We start from the raw sequence: 15,097 nt of genomic DNA on the forward strand, positions 1-15,097 counted from the left end.
ATCGATCAGGGATTAGCTGAAGCGATATCGGCGGTTGTTTTCAGGTTGAGGGAATGGGACGGAGCTATTAGCTGAGCTGACAGCAATCGGGCTTATAGGTTTTTGATAACATAATGATCATTTAATATCTGTCTGAGAAAACAATCATAGTATAGGTAGAAAATTCCACATGCGCCATTGTGAAGATATTGTTCAGATTGAAATAAATGTGGCTTTTTAAGAGGGGAAAAAAACAAAAAACAGCCTTAAACCTGCAAATACAAAAAGGAGTTTGACCCAACATGTGTGAGGAGCTGCAGCAAGTCATGAAAACGAAGGCCAGGAGCATTTTATATACTAAAATTAAATATATATACACCTAGCAGAGTGTTTACAAAGGAAATTAAAAACAAAGAGGCTGAATAAATAAAGAAATCTTGAACATCTATTTCATTCTTCTTCTTACAAGCTAAATCATTTCCAAAAAAAACAAACTCGGGACTTTGGTTTTTAGCAAACATTATTTGAACAGGTGTAAATCTGGCACTTGTTGGGGACCTTTTTTTTTTTTCAGAGGCGGATTAATACACTTTTGGTGCTCCAGTGGGTGACGATGCCCGTGGGCTAGATTACGGCGCCCACGTTCATCACAATGAAGGAACACGTCACGCTGTGCAACAGTGTGGCCCACTGATGTATTTTTAATAGTTAACATTAACATTCGAGGTCAATACTATAGAGGAATTAGATACATCAGGGTTTTGCTTTGCAGAAAAATACCTGGTGGTGAAACTTATCTTCATGGGATTTGTTGACAATGAGAAAAATATTGTGAGTGTTACCGTTTAATCTCATTTGCTGGTAATGTTGCATGATTTCTTTATGGCAATGTTGGATTTCCAGCTATAAAAAATATATAGTACTCAGTGTGAATGTATTACTCTACTAAATTTACTACTCAGATATGGAAACGTAATATTGAAAATACTGCGATAGAAGATTCTAGCGGACACAGCCCTTCGACCATGTGACCTGTGGCTTTTTGGTGAGGGGACAGTGGAGTAATTTACCCGTGTGACACTCGTACTCACCGATGGTGTTAAAGCAGTGGATGTTGAGGCTCGCGGGGTTTCGGTCACCCACGTGGATCTCCTCCAAGCTGTGGTCCGAGCTGTTGGTCAGTATGACCTGCACGGCCACCATGCTGGGCTGGTACAGACACGGCTGCCTGGGGAAATGGTACTTGGCCGAGAGCCCTTTTCCTGTCATATGGTGGAGCAGCTCGTAGGTTTTGACGGGGCCGAAAGACGGAGCGGTGACCTGGAGGAACATGTGAAAGACACGGGGTTGTGGTGATTTTTTGTAAGTTAGCTGTGTGTTGATTATCGCAGCAATAAACCCCAGTATGAACTGGACTGATCTATGAGCAACTAACCACCGCTGGGAGCAGAAGTAGAAAGGGAAGGAAAGAAAAACAGCACATACAGAACATTGCTGCGGAGCTTAGAGCACTTCCACATCAACACAATATCCAGGGACGCCTCATGCATTACAGTGCAAATGCATCCACACAAGAGAAACAGATTAATACGAGAACCTCCGGTCTTTCCATCACATATATTCATGCAATTCACTGCCTCCAATCAGCAGCCAGGATGCAGCACTTCTGTGTGGAGTGGGACCGAGGGTTGGCTGATAAAAACCCCCCCACACACACACACCAACACCACCACCACCACCACCACCCCTCCCTTCATTAACTCTGTGGGGTAAAGAGGAGCCCATTTAAGAAATGTCCTAAATCAGCCCAGTTAGATGGAAATGGGCTGGATGCTCAGTCAAACCGGGCTGAATAAAAACAACCTCTAATGAATAGAAACACAAGTGCCTGCATGGGTAAAACCTGCCACTCGCCAGCCCTTTTAAAAGGGGCTTTTACCTTTTCAGAGGCAGGAAATTGCATTACCTTTGAGAGATGTGGAGAAGAAAGGAGGTGGAGGTGGAGGAGGTGGTGGTGGCGGTGTTATTTAATTTTTTTTTTTCTCCTAAAAATTTACATCTCGTTACTTAGACGAACCTTGTTCACACTTGGTGGCATTCAGTTTTTTTTTTTTCTTCCTCCACTTGACGGTGGCACCTGTCAGCTCTTGTTAAAAAGACACAGTCGGCCCACACAACGCAACACAACACACTATATATATGTACACACACACACACACACTCACTCACTCGACTGTCAAATATGAGAATATTCACACACACTTCTGTTGTTATCAATACAAAGTAAATAACTATCATCAAAAGAGTATGACAGGTAGTTGAGTGACAGCACTAATTAGTTTATAATGATGCAGCCTGTTCACACCCTCTAAAACACTTAGCACCTGCAGGCGCTCGCACACCGACACAGAGCCGACAGGATGGAGACTTTTTTACCACCTAAAAACTGACTTAAAACCCCCCCCCCCCCAAAAAAAACAAGTCTAACTCTCAAAGACGTGACAGGAGGAAAAGAGTGGTGGGAGAAAAAGAGTAAGAAACATCACGTAGCTCTATATGAAGAAACAACAAGCAGCGGTAGAAAAATAGATCCTGTAAACAACAGACTGTGTGAGCTAATTAAGCTAATTGAATACGACTAAGAATGTGATATGCAGTGGAAACACACAGGCATGATCGCAGCGTTGAGTGGTGTCAGTTGCACGTTGTTTTATTGAAGCTGAGTGTATCTATCGCCCGCGTGTGTGTTTCTGACTCGGGTGAGAAATGTGCGAGGCATCCTCACGACTTGTCATGTGCCGTGTGTGTGTGTGTGTGTGTGTGAGGATGAAGAATTGTTTTGACATACAACCGGAGCCGAGGAGACGAGTTTCACTGTGCTCACTTCAGACGGTGAAACTGTGGAGCTGAAGTCAAACACTCGCTAACACTGGAAGTTATTATCATAAAGCATGAAACTGTTTCTGAGGCTGTTGTCAGTGGATCAGAGTCTTCTTCAATCCTGTTTGCTTATTATTACATCGGATATTTACTGACCTAATCATGACATCATTCTTATCATTATCACTCATGGATGGCTCCTCATGTTAATGGTTTAATATTGGAAATATTCTTACTGTCAAACAAACACTGTGACTTCAAAGCACCACATATTATACCACATATATACTCCCTAATATGAGCCTACATTTCCCATAATGCAACTCAATAGCATCTTTCATTTCACCTTCCCTGCCTGTTACATGTCCTCATCTTCCAAACAGAACTTATTTTCTGTTAAACATCCTCCTCCAGAGCCACAGAGGACGTTACATCACAAGTTTACACCAGTTTAACTCTGTTTTCTAACTTTATCGTAAATGAATTACATTATTTATTAGACTTAGCTAAAACTACAGCAGTCTAATACAATGGTGCTGCAATAACTCCTGCCTTCATAGAGGTTATCAGTGTGTTGACACAGTTTTTAAGACAGATATTAGAGGTGTTTCTGTTATTTAGCAAATAACAGAAATACCTGCCTGCAGCCTGCAGCCACCCCTCCAACACAGTTTCATTATAACCGTCATGAAGACAGGGTTTAATTAAATAAGCCGGGTGTAATGTAATAAACTTTTACTTGCCACAGTTCAGGAACCATAAAGACGTCTGTAACAATCATTTAAAAAAAGAAAAGCCCAGGTCCCGTCAGAGACTGAATAAACTCCCTGATCAACAACATTATCTCTCCATCCCCCTGTCAGACCACAGCGGCGTCTCTCGTGCCCGGAACGCCCACGTGCCTGTATAAGGAGGTCAAACAAACATTTGTTGCTGCGCTGTAACGCCACTGCGCCCTCACAAGCGTCCGTCACGCCACCGCCAGCCTGCTGAATTTATTGGGCCACTTTTGAATGTGTCAGAGCAGTCGGTGTCGATAAAGCTTGGCCGTAATGTTTGCCACCCCATCACAACAGAGATTTACCTCCCTGACAGACACATCCTGCTTCAAGGTCCTGTCTTGTCACCCCCCCCCACCCCCCACCCCCCGAGCAGGCGGCGGCGGCGATGCGAGGGGAGGAACAGAGACAGGACGGGGCTTCAAACTGCTTATTATCACCAATTTGACACAGTGGACAGTTAAAGCCTGACACGAGTGCCCACACAAGCCCCTTCAACCCTTCCATCCATTGTTGTCCTGTTAAACAGCACAAGCCCATAACACCTCAAGAGTAAATAAGAGAAGAAGAGGGATGTAACCTTGACTTCTCTGTCAGTCTCCCTTTCTGTTTTTTTTTTTTTTTCCCTCCTTTGGCTTTGGCTCCCATCCTCAGCCCTGGACAGGAAGGAGGGAGGTGACAATGAGGGAGGAAGTTGATTGAGAGGCTCTATTATGCATCAACTTAAAGGAAGCTCCTGTGATGGATGGCACAGACACCAGTCACCTTCAGAGCCCGGACGCCACGCTCCCGGCATCCTCTCTGGCAAATGACCTGAAAATCCCGCTGACATATTCAAAAGGACTAACCGGAGAGCCGGGCAGCCTTGTGCCGTGTGCATAAGAGGGCCGATTTAACAGAAAGGGGGTGTGGGTGAGTACAGAGATGTATGGGCATATATTGAAAATCCATTTCTGTTTTTCAGACACCGTCTGCCTCCAACACCAGGGACAGGATTTCATTATGTTCTGCAAGAGTTGTGAGGATTAAGGTGAGGGACATGTGTTTGACTTTAGGGCCTAATTGTTCCCTTCAGTCAGAAGATGACAATTAATTGAGGGACGTCACAAAGACCTTGACAGCAAATTGAATTAAATAAATGTTACTACAGCCATCTAAAACTACTTTAATGTAACACGAAGTCTCTCCAGCGCATATAGACAGAGGTTAGTTCATTTACGCTAATTTGTCAGTAAATTAGATATTCTGAAGTGATTAATTTTGAAATTTTCCATTAAAGAACATTAGCAATAATAGAGGACTGTTATTCAGAAACAGTAGTGTCCTTCATGTAGCTCTGCAAGTATTGTTATCGAACTGCCAACTGTTTCTCTCTATTAGCATGCTATTCATTAGAGACGGCGAGCTAGAGCTACACATAACTATTATTCTCATTATCAGTGAATCTGCTGATTATTTTCCTCAACTAATCAATCAATAAGATGTTAGAACATAGTGAAAAGAGTCCAAAGATATTCAAGTTACTATCATAGAAGATTGAGGATCTGGAGCTCGTGAGTTCTTGCTTTAAAAATGACTGAAAACGTTTATTGAGCATCAAAAATCCATTAATTGATCAATCGTTTCAACAGAAGCAAATGTAGACAGGAAAAAAAAAAAAAACGTCCTATTTCGGTGCAAAAATCTGCATCTTTCCAAAACATTTAAATTCAACCACCAACTTATTTAAAGTGTAAGTACTTACTTTCATAAATCACTATCAGTGTGTGGAATTTAACTTTACGGGCGAATGATAAAAAGCATTTCCTGTTTGTGCGTCTATATATATTTCTACCCTTCTTTCCTTGAATCTCGAGCAGTAATCTCTCATTTCGCTTTATTTCAAGATTCCCACTTATTTGAAGTTGATTTCTATAGAAAACACTGGCAGATTTCTTCACTCATTAGAGGCTTTTTGGATTTATAACAACTTAAAAATGGTTTTGTGTGATGGATACACCCACAGAGAGACAAAAATCTGCACTCACGTAGTTACTAAAACTAGTTAATAAGACAGAAATGCTGCACAACAGCTGTGTTAAAACACAAATACTTCCACTGTCTGCGGAGGCCACAGCACTGACTGCCTGTTTCCGTGTGGGCATTTATTCCTGTTTAAGAAGCAATCTCTGCAGTTTGAGTGGCAGCGGGAGGTTTGCAGGGCAGGGGCTGCTATATTCGTGGCGCTCGGGGTCTTTCTGCTGATTCATAATTAGACGTGAACCCAGAGCGCCCACTATGGGGAGGTCAGAGGGGTGAGGAGGGAGACGAGGGAGGGGGAGGGGGTGAGCTGGCGCCCGCCTGATGGACACCAAATGAACAAATTATGATGGCCCCCTCTGGGCGTGATGGGGTCAAACACCCTGCGCCCCGCCGCTGACAGTTCAATTTCCCCCCAACGCAGCCCCATTCGCCGACTGCTAATTATGAATGAAAAGTTATCAGCCTCAGCCACCCCGACGCACACACGGACAGCGGTCGGAAGAGGTTTGGGGTGCGGGCGGGGGAGAGTGTGGGGGGGGATTTAAGAGGCATTTGTGAGAGATCCTAATGTCAAAATGTTATTAGAGAGAGCGGCAGCATGCAGAAACTGGAGAGAGGAGGAGGAGACAGGAGAGGAGGTGGGTCAAAGACAGTGACCAGGGTTAATCTAAATGCCTTTGATAACCATGCAGTAATTCTCTAAAAGGGCCAGAGCGCTCAGCTGAGACAGACTCGCTGCCTCTGTGGGCAGATTGCTGAGAAATAGAAATGACACTGGGGCCAGTGTGTGTGTGTGTGTGTATGTGTGAGAGAGAGAGAGAGAGAGTGTGTGTGTGTGTGTGTGTGTGTGTGTGAGCTGATATGTAAGCGTGTGCATGCGTGGGGAGGGGCATGTGTGAATAAAGGTGAGGTTATTTACCCTTGTCTATGAATCCCGATGCCCATCATGTATTTATGCATAGAACTGACTCTAAATCAGATGTTGATGTGCAAAAAGTTCCCTGTTCTAATCTGCATTTCTATTCTCTATTACTCCCTGGCCTTCACCTGAGGAGGAGAGAGGGACTAACAGGACCTGCGCTGCATAAACGCTGGCCTGAGAGCAGCTGTCAATCATGCTGACTGGCAGGCGGGCGGGACTGACGGACAGACTCAGAATGTAGAGTAACCCACCGCGAGGCCGAGAGCGGCGGCGGCAGCAGCAGCAGCGGCTTCACGTTCACTTACATGCAGGCGAACAAACCGTTTACCGTCACTTTTTAAGCATCTTTAAACATAAACTCTAAGTTGTTTAACATTTAAATTAATTTAGGCTGTAAATGATTCATACTTTTTACTCAACGCCTGAAACTCTTCAAAAGCTTACATGTGGATTTTGTTTCCTTTAGACGGAGCCCGGCCAGCTGTTTACCCCCCGTCTTCCGGTCTTTACGCTGAGATTAGTTTAACCGGCTGCTGCTGTAAGCTTCATATCAACCCTTCACACATGAGAGCGGTATCAATCTTCTCGTCTGACTCTCCGTATTTCCCAAAACATCTAATTACTGCTTTAATATCGTAACTATCTACTCTGTAGACGTGGCACCTACTGTGTGTGTGTGTCTGTGTGTCCTGGAGGTTGATGTTTGTGCTACATAAATAAAATCGTCTTGAAAAACTAAAAAGACAAATGTACATTGACTTAAGATGCTTTTGGGACTGAAGAAGCAGCATGTGACACTGACTTCAATGATGATGAACAATTACTTATTTTACTTTTCTTTTTTTCCAACACTAGTGATTAAACTAATTGGTGGTTTAACGTTTGATTTCTTTTTGCTCACTGAAGTCAAACCGACGTCAAATGACACGACGGATATGACGAAGCTGCTCGTATCACCGGCGTCGCCTTGGGCTGAACGTGGATTAACGTTGGCTCACGTCACGTCACGTCACCCCCGTCCTCCAACGAGGTTGCTTTTCTTGTGACAGTGAGGACAGTATTAACCGAATTAATCGTCGTGATCCAGATTAAGTCAGCGAGAATTGTAAATGTCGGTTTTGATTCCGTTTCTGTGAATCGTCTGGCGAAAATCCAAACAGAAACTGGTACAAACTTAATTTGAAATGTACAATATGAAAAGTGCACGACAAGTACGACCACAATTTAGATTCGGGGCTGAAACTGTTAATTGGATTAACGGACGAGTCAAACAGCAATTTATAGCTGAATAATGGTTTGATTCCTTCATTGTAAATGGAAAATCTTTGTGTCTTGGAATTATACTCAGTTCAGTTTTTTGACATTTTAACTATTAACAATTAAATGTATATTAGTCTCCAAATTAAGCCTGAATGAAAATAATTAACATTTCATTTAGTGACAGCAGAAAATACAAGCACCTATCAGACACCAGCTGAACAAACAGGATTCACACACCATCAATATTCTGATTGTAATTCTCCGGATTCAAAATCTTCAAAAACGGCAGCGGCACCACAGACCTGACTGTGAAACACACAAAATAGATACAGCAACAGCAGAAAGAATGGTCTGGACATTTTCCTCCCGGGGGGGAATGTGTGTGTGTGTGTGTGTGTGTGGGGAGATGAGGCAAGATATAAAATACACCGAACGTGCCGAGCCGCTCACACACTGCGGAGAGAAAGGAGCCGTCACACTAGGAAAGGTCAACCATCAGATATACACAACACGGAGACACAAGGGACGCAACATCTGACAGAGAGAGATGGAAGGTGACAGAGAGGAGGAGAGAGATAAGAGAGAGAGAGAGGGAGAGAGAGAGAGAGAAACAGAGTGGGTGGACTTCTAGATGAGACACAGAAATAGAGTTCAAGGGTGTGGAAGAGCAAAAGACAGCCAGGGTGAGAAAGACAGACTATAAGAGATACAGGAAACAGGGAGAGCAGTTGTACCGTCCTGACTGGCTATAAATATAAGAAGGCAGAAAAGGTCAATAGTTGGCGTCTGGAGCAGAAATGTTCCACGAGGGAGAGAGGCTCATTTCACCATCTCATATACTGCTCTGCTGTTCTGTCAGTGTCAGTGGCCGAGAGGAACAATTGACTCTCACCACACGTTGATGGAGGAAATGTCATCCTGTGTGTTTCTAATGCAGACACACACACACACACACACACACACAAGTGTATACTAACCTGCATGACGGAGGAGACGTTGGAGAGAGACAGGCCCTCCAGGTCGGACAACAGGCTCGAAGACAGGACTGCGGACTTTGGCGTGTTTGTAGGTGCAGAGGAAACTGAAGGAGCAGAAAGAGAGAAAACAACGACTCAAGACAGGCGCTCTGTGGAGCAGTGGCGCGCGTTGCCGTCGACAACGGTGTCTTTTGTGATGCTGCCACTAGCGGGCGCCAAAGACTAGAATTCTCAAATCCTGCATCAGCAGCTTTAAAACACACATATTATCACCTTATAACAATTCAATAGGTTTTTTTCTAGTGCAGTTAAGGACGACTTTTAATAAGCGATCCAATATTTTTGTGTTAATTTAATTCATTTAAAAATAAAACTGATTCGTAAAACTGCTTCAGGATTGTATCTGAGGTCATTTTTTCCCATTAATACATGAGTATTAATTGTGTTACAGCAGCTTGTTACTGTAAAACTTGTTTCCTAAAGGGAAGCGTGTGGTCTGTGCTGCATTATTATAAGACAGGAGATCTGATTGACACCTGGCTGAATTAAAGTATTGCTGTTATTATTGTTGCCTGAGTAAAAATAATGCACATGTTTGTGATTGTGAGACATGACATCCGTTTAGTCAAACAGGCTACAGCCATTAAATTAAAGCTGTTTGAATTTATCGGATACTTCTTTCGTTTGGTGAAGTGTATGACGTTATTTATGTGTGTCGTTCATATGAAAAGTTGGACGTCTGGAACAGCCTGGCAGAGAATGAGGCAAAGAATACGGCGGCACTGATTACTAGCAGATGCTTGTTCTGATTTACACAAGCCTTGTATCTATAAATGATGCAAACCATGATGTTTTCATCGAGCTGCTGCACATTTTTATTGGAGGGCTGGATTTGATCCACAGGCCGCCATTTACCTACCTGCCTTGTTTAGTTGTTGTGGCGATTGTACTATAAATTGCATATTTACACATCCAGCAGAAAACTCGTATTCATTTGCAGCCGTGTTTCTGGCCACCTGACAAATCGAAGCCCGATATTCACTCTCGCATTAGCTCCTTCAGCTCAAGAGAAAAACATCTGGTTCATTAGCTGGTAGGAATTTGCTTTGCTTTTGTTTGTCAAGAGATTTTTTTTTTTTTTTTTTTTGCAGCCTGTCTGCTGATGAAAAACAGGGTTTGTGAACAGAGTTTTTTGGGCTAGAAAACCAAAACAACGAGCTAAACCAGACTGAAAGACCAGAACTGGGGGGCACTACAGAGCTGGATGTGGATTACACATCACACGCTTGTCATTTACCTGCTGTCCATGTAAAAGTAGTTAATCAGAGGAGCATTAAGCTTAAAATTACAACCCTCTTCTGAACTGTTTGTTTTGATTGATGGTGGAAACTGACTGATTCTCCGTGTCAAAGTGCAGATACACTCACAGTCATCTAGATCCAGTAGAGAGACTTCCTTCTTGGACTTCACCTCCACCTGATAAAAAACAAACAACAACAACGTGATGATGAGCGAACGGAAGGAGGAAGAACAATGAGAACAACTCACAACAACAGAGATGAAACCGAGTGTTGTGCTTTTCGGTCGATGAAACGTCTCAATTTTTCAAGATAACGACAGGTTCATCCCAAAAACAGGTCTCCTGCATTTATATGTAACACGTCTGAAATTTTTCAACGAGCGGTCACGCCCAGTGTCGTGTCGCGAGCGATGCACGCCACCTCGTGCGACTGAGCCGGGCTTGTCAGGTGTTCGACTTGTGGGAATTGCAACATACGCCTCTAACTCGCACCCGCAACAGACCCAATAAAAATACATTTAAACATACGAGTGCTTTTATCACCCTTTCTCCACACCCTCCTAACCAACCGAGGCTCCACTCACGTCACATAAAGAACCATAAAATCCCACTCTGCATACTCCAAGCAAGAAAACAGAAACAACAACAACAACAGCAACAACGGGACAGACGAGGGAGTGAGGGATGAGAGTGAAAACAAACAATAAAGTTAGAGGCCGTATCTTATCAGATCTTTCTCTGATTGACGCTTGGTGGTGGTAATAGAGACGGAAACCTTGTTAGTAAATGGAAGTCTGAAAGAGCAAGAGAGAGAGAGAGAGAGAGAGAGAGAGAGAGAGGGGGAGAGAGAGAGAGAGAGAGAGAGAGAGAGAGAGAGAGAGGGAGAGAGGGATGCATAATTCATAGGCCATGCCCAAATGACAAACTGTATGAAATGAGAATTTCATAGTGCAGAAAAGGGAAGGGAGGGCGAGAAATAATGAGATGAGCAGAACAGGTAAGAAAAAGATGGGTGAGGGGTGAAACGGAGGCGAGTGAAAAGAAAGAAATGAATAAATAAATAAATAAATAAAGCTGATAACATGGAAGCGAAATTATATCCCACAGTATGAATTGTGATTTGGAAAAGCTCCTGCCACACGTTGGACCCTGAGGGAAAGCGACTAGGTGTAAAGAGTTCCTCCACGATCCTGTTTACAACCATCACATCCTGCGCCGGGTTCAGACGCGACGTGCCGCAGATACTGGAGAATATCTCACACAACTCAAACCACCACATCCCAGCATGACAAATGTATGTGTTTCTGTAGCTTCAGTTAAGTATTATTAAACATCTGACAATCCAAAGCAACATCTTTTTGTTTTTAAGTGCCGGATAATTAACTAATATTGGATGAAGTCTGTTGTCATGGCTACGAAGATCTATAAGAGCTGTCATTTTAACATACTTTTTTTTTTTACTCTATTTGCACAATGATGGACATCCAGATGATCTACTCTCTATCATGAAGAGTGAATGTTTATAGAATAAAATCTGTGCTTCATATTGGACAATCTGAAGTGCTGCTGCTTCCTATTGTGTAGAAATATACTTACTTAATTTGTTGTTTAATTTTTTATAATTATAAAAGGTGTGTGTGAGCGTTACTATGCTCCGCTCTCTAATCAAGCCAGCCATCAAAACAAACCAACAAAATAAAACTCCTACAAGCCCACACAGTGCTCTAAATGTGTTATTCTTATAACAATCAAAACACACGGTGAAAGACATTCATGTAATACTTGTGCCAGATGTTTTTTTAAACGCCTGAGTAAATATGAAAATGTTGAAAAGTGGCGTTTTCTTTATGTTGTATTTTGTCAAAAGTTTAATTATTTAGTATCTATGATGATCTATAAATCAGAAACTTTCTAATAGATTTGTATCGTATCTCAAGCTGGTTTGATCCTCCGTCATATGTTAATTCTCAAAGTAATCATAATGTCACCTTGGGTTTGGGCTTGACGTCACTCTTCTTCCTCTGTGCCGTGGGGGGGTCTGAATCCGAGTCGTCTTCAGAGTCTGTCTCCGAGGCGGAGGAGCTTTCAGATGACGAGCTGCTGGCGTGGGCCACGGGTCCGTTACCGTTTTCATCCGAGTCACTGAAACACACAGGAACAGCACAAAACCGCCTCAGACGTGGGATCAATGCAAGTAATAGAATACATGAATATATATAAAAAACAAAACACTACTGTCCATTTATTTTGCTTTTGAAATATTACTTTTACCACATCATTTACATAAAACGTGTTCAGCCTCCATTTATATAATTTGCAGAAATAGTCTAGGAACCAGCGGGCAAAGCGAACTTTGGTGATATTTCTTTTCTTTTCCAAACGGAGAGCTTGAGCTTGGCGCACTCACAACAACAAAGATCAATCTGTTTTTGTTTGTGAAGTTAATTCAATGTTGCATTCGCTCAAAAAGATTTTCCCCATCTTTCCCCTCTCTCTTTCACTTGCTCTGTCCCTCTTCAATTTGTCCCGATAATGAGTGTTTACTCCGCCTGCCTGGGATTTTCAGCCGTTAAATTAATGAGGGGAATTGTGACGGTAACTGGCTTTTTAACTTGGGTGATGATGAAAAGCCAGTATTAATTTGGCCTACAGATTTCATTTGCTGCGAACAGGAAAAAGTGATATAAATCACTGTGGGCCTGATTAGGCCCTGCCTGAAATGACTGGGCCATAATGAGGGCATTATGCTGTGTTTGTTGTGGAAGCGCTGGGGTGAGCTGCTCTAATTACTGTGTGTATGTGTGTGTGTGCATGTTTGTGTGTGTTTGAGCACCGGGGTGAGTTGCTCTAATTATACTCTCTAATGGAGAGAACAGGGTCAGCCGGCGGCCTGTCACACAGCAGAGTCAGGTACGCTCTGTGTGAGTTTGTGTGTCCGTGAGCAAATGAAGTAGAGTGCATAAGAAAGTAAATTTGCCAGTGTGTAAGAGAGTGTGCGTGAGCATATTCAGCAGTAATGACTTAAATCTCATTCATTGGTAACACCAGGCTGCTAAATGACCAATCAAAAGTCATTATCCATTAGCCATGTAAATGTGGGTTACGCTACTGGAGGAAAATTCTCCTTGATTAGCTTGTTAATGGAACTCACACTAACGATATTCTAGCAGCTCTGCCAGCCTGAGTGTGTGTGTGTGTGTGTGCGTGTGTGTGTGTGTGTGTGCGTGCGTGCATGTGTATGTGTGAGACAGAGGAGGTGTGTATACAGTGCACTACAATAGGTGTGTGTGAGTCAAACACAGATGCGGATCAAATATTTGGTGGCGGATATGAGCTTTGAGTAAGAGTTTTTATTCAAAGCCTTTATTAGGGTTGTGTAGACAGATATTTTGTGTTGTACTTTCACTTTTAATGGGTATTGATTATTCCCTCTGTATACAATACTGATTTGTATCGTACTATTGCTATTACTCTGAGTCAGACTGAGATATGTGAACTTATGGCTGCAACCACGTCTGTGCAGGGCGGGGAAGTTCTGCATTACACATTACAGTACAAATTTTAAGTTTTATTCTCTCTTTTAGGTTTTAGTCTCTTTACACACTCAAACGTGCTCGTGTAAATAAACAGCCAATCACGACTGATTGATTGATTAGAGCTTGGTCCAAGCGTGCTGCATGCTGATTGGCTCACTGATGCTGATGATGCAGATTTACTCATTTACTCCTTAAGTATCAAAATTTGTTGTTATCAATTTGTTTCCTGTAAAACATTTTGTAATTTTCCCTAAAACTACCTGAGTTTTGCATCCAAGTTTTCCACCATTATCATATCTCATTAATTATCTATTAGATATTGCTACTCGGCTTAAAAACCATCCAAACACTGTATCCGTCAGGTGGTGCGAAGCTCCAGTATTAGTAATATATGAGTGAGTTTCTTAACAGTGCCACGTTCACTGCCTCTTGTCATTTGTCAGAAAATCAAACCCAGGAACCAGGAATCAAATAAAAAGATCGTCACAAAAGATTTTAGTCTTTTGTGACGGAAGAAAAACTTGGAAGTGGATGCAGTGAAAATGTCTGTGAGTTTTCGTGGAAGAGAAGATCAAAGTGAACAGAAGGAGGTATGGTGCCGGCAGGTGGGCTGTCATATAGATTATAAAAATGGCTGAAGTTTTGAACAGATGGGAGGTTGAGCTTATTGATGCAGCAAAGCACTGATCACATTTGTTGTTGCTTACGACTCCGGTGCTTCTCACGGACACACACCTGTCTAATTAGCTGAGCCAGGAAGAGGAAAAGAGAAGGAAACAGGTAACATCTGGACTCAGGGAAGAAAAATGATGCTTTCAGTGAGTCTACCAGACTGGAGGGATTTACAGTACCTGTCAGCAGCAGTCGGCTTGTTTTTCTTCTGCGGCGCCGTCTTGGTCTTTTTCTTCTTCTTCTTCTTCTGCTCTGATTGGGATTCACTGGAGCTGTCTTCAGATCCGCTCGAACTCTTTCCCGAATCGCTGGAGGTCTTTTCCGACTCGTCGCTGCTTTCCTCCTCACTCTCGCTGCCCGACTCTGGACAGACATTCGCATACACATCGAACATAAACGCATATAATTTTCAGGAAATGAAACCCTGTTTTGATACCATCTGCGGTCTGCATCGTTTCGGTGATAGCAATTCAGTGTATTTACATTCTGTAATCAGTTATTGGCGGAGTCCACCATTCTGCCATTAAAATAAATGCCATTAAAGTAATCACACCCCATGTTCCCTTTCACACACAGACATACATACATGGACGCCACCATATTGGACCAAGGGCTGCAGTTTTTCTGGGTAAAAAGCACTATAACGTTTGTATCTCTCAACCGACTTCAAAGAGTCATTTCTACATTCAAGGATTTATCGTCTACGTGGAGTAAAAAAATAAAAGTTTGGTCTCCAGTTACTGATAATCACGATAGTTTTGGCTGTTTAT

General features: G+C 42.7%; 1 protein-coding gene across 2 annotated transcripts in view; it reads right to left on the bottom strand.

Moving 5' to 3' along the window:
• ap3b1 (adaptor related protein complex 3 beta 1 subunit) overlaps window positions 1-15,097 on the bottom strand; it is a 55,539-nt gene that overhangs the window by 12,671 nt on the left and 27,771 nt on the right. For both annotated transcript variants that reach the window (XM_022768814.1, XM_022768813.1), the window contains exons 19-23: window positions 14,507-14,690; window positions 12,108-12,261; window positions 10,247-10,295; window positions 8,820-8,923; window positions 1,071-1,299 (exon numbers count right to left, since the gene is read on the bottom strand). In XM_022768814.1, the coding sequence (XP_022624535.1) occupies window positions 1,071-1,299; window positions 8,820-8,923; window positions 10,247-10,295; window positions 12,108-12,261; window positions 14,507-14,690 (720 nt within the window). The remainder of the gene's footprint in view (window positions 1-1,070; window positions 1,300-8,819; window positions 8,924-10,246; window positions 10,296-12,107; window positions 12,262-14,506; window positions 14,691-15,097) is intronic.

This window comes from Seriola dumerili, unplaced genomic scaffold (assembly GCF_002260705.1).
Source record: "Seriola dumerili isolate Sdu_G_001 unplaced genomic scaffold, Sdu_1.0 BDQW01001845.1, whole genome shotgun sequence".
In the NCBI taxonomy this organism is placed as follows: domain Eukaryota; kingdom Metazoa; phylum Chordata; class Actinopteri; order Carangiformes; family Carangidae; genus Seriola; species Seriola dumerili.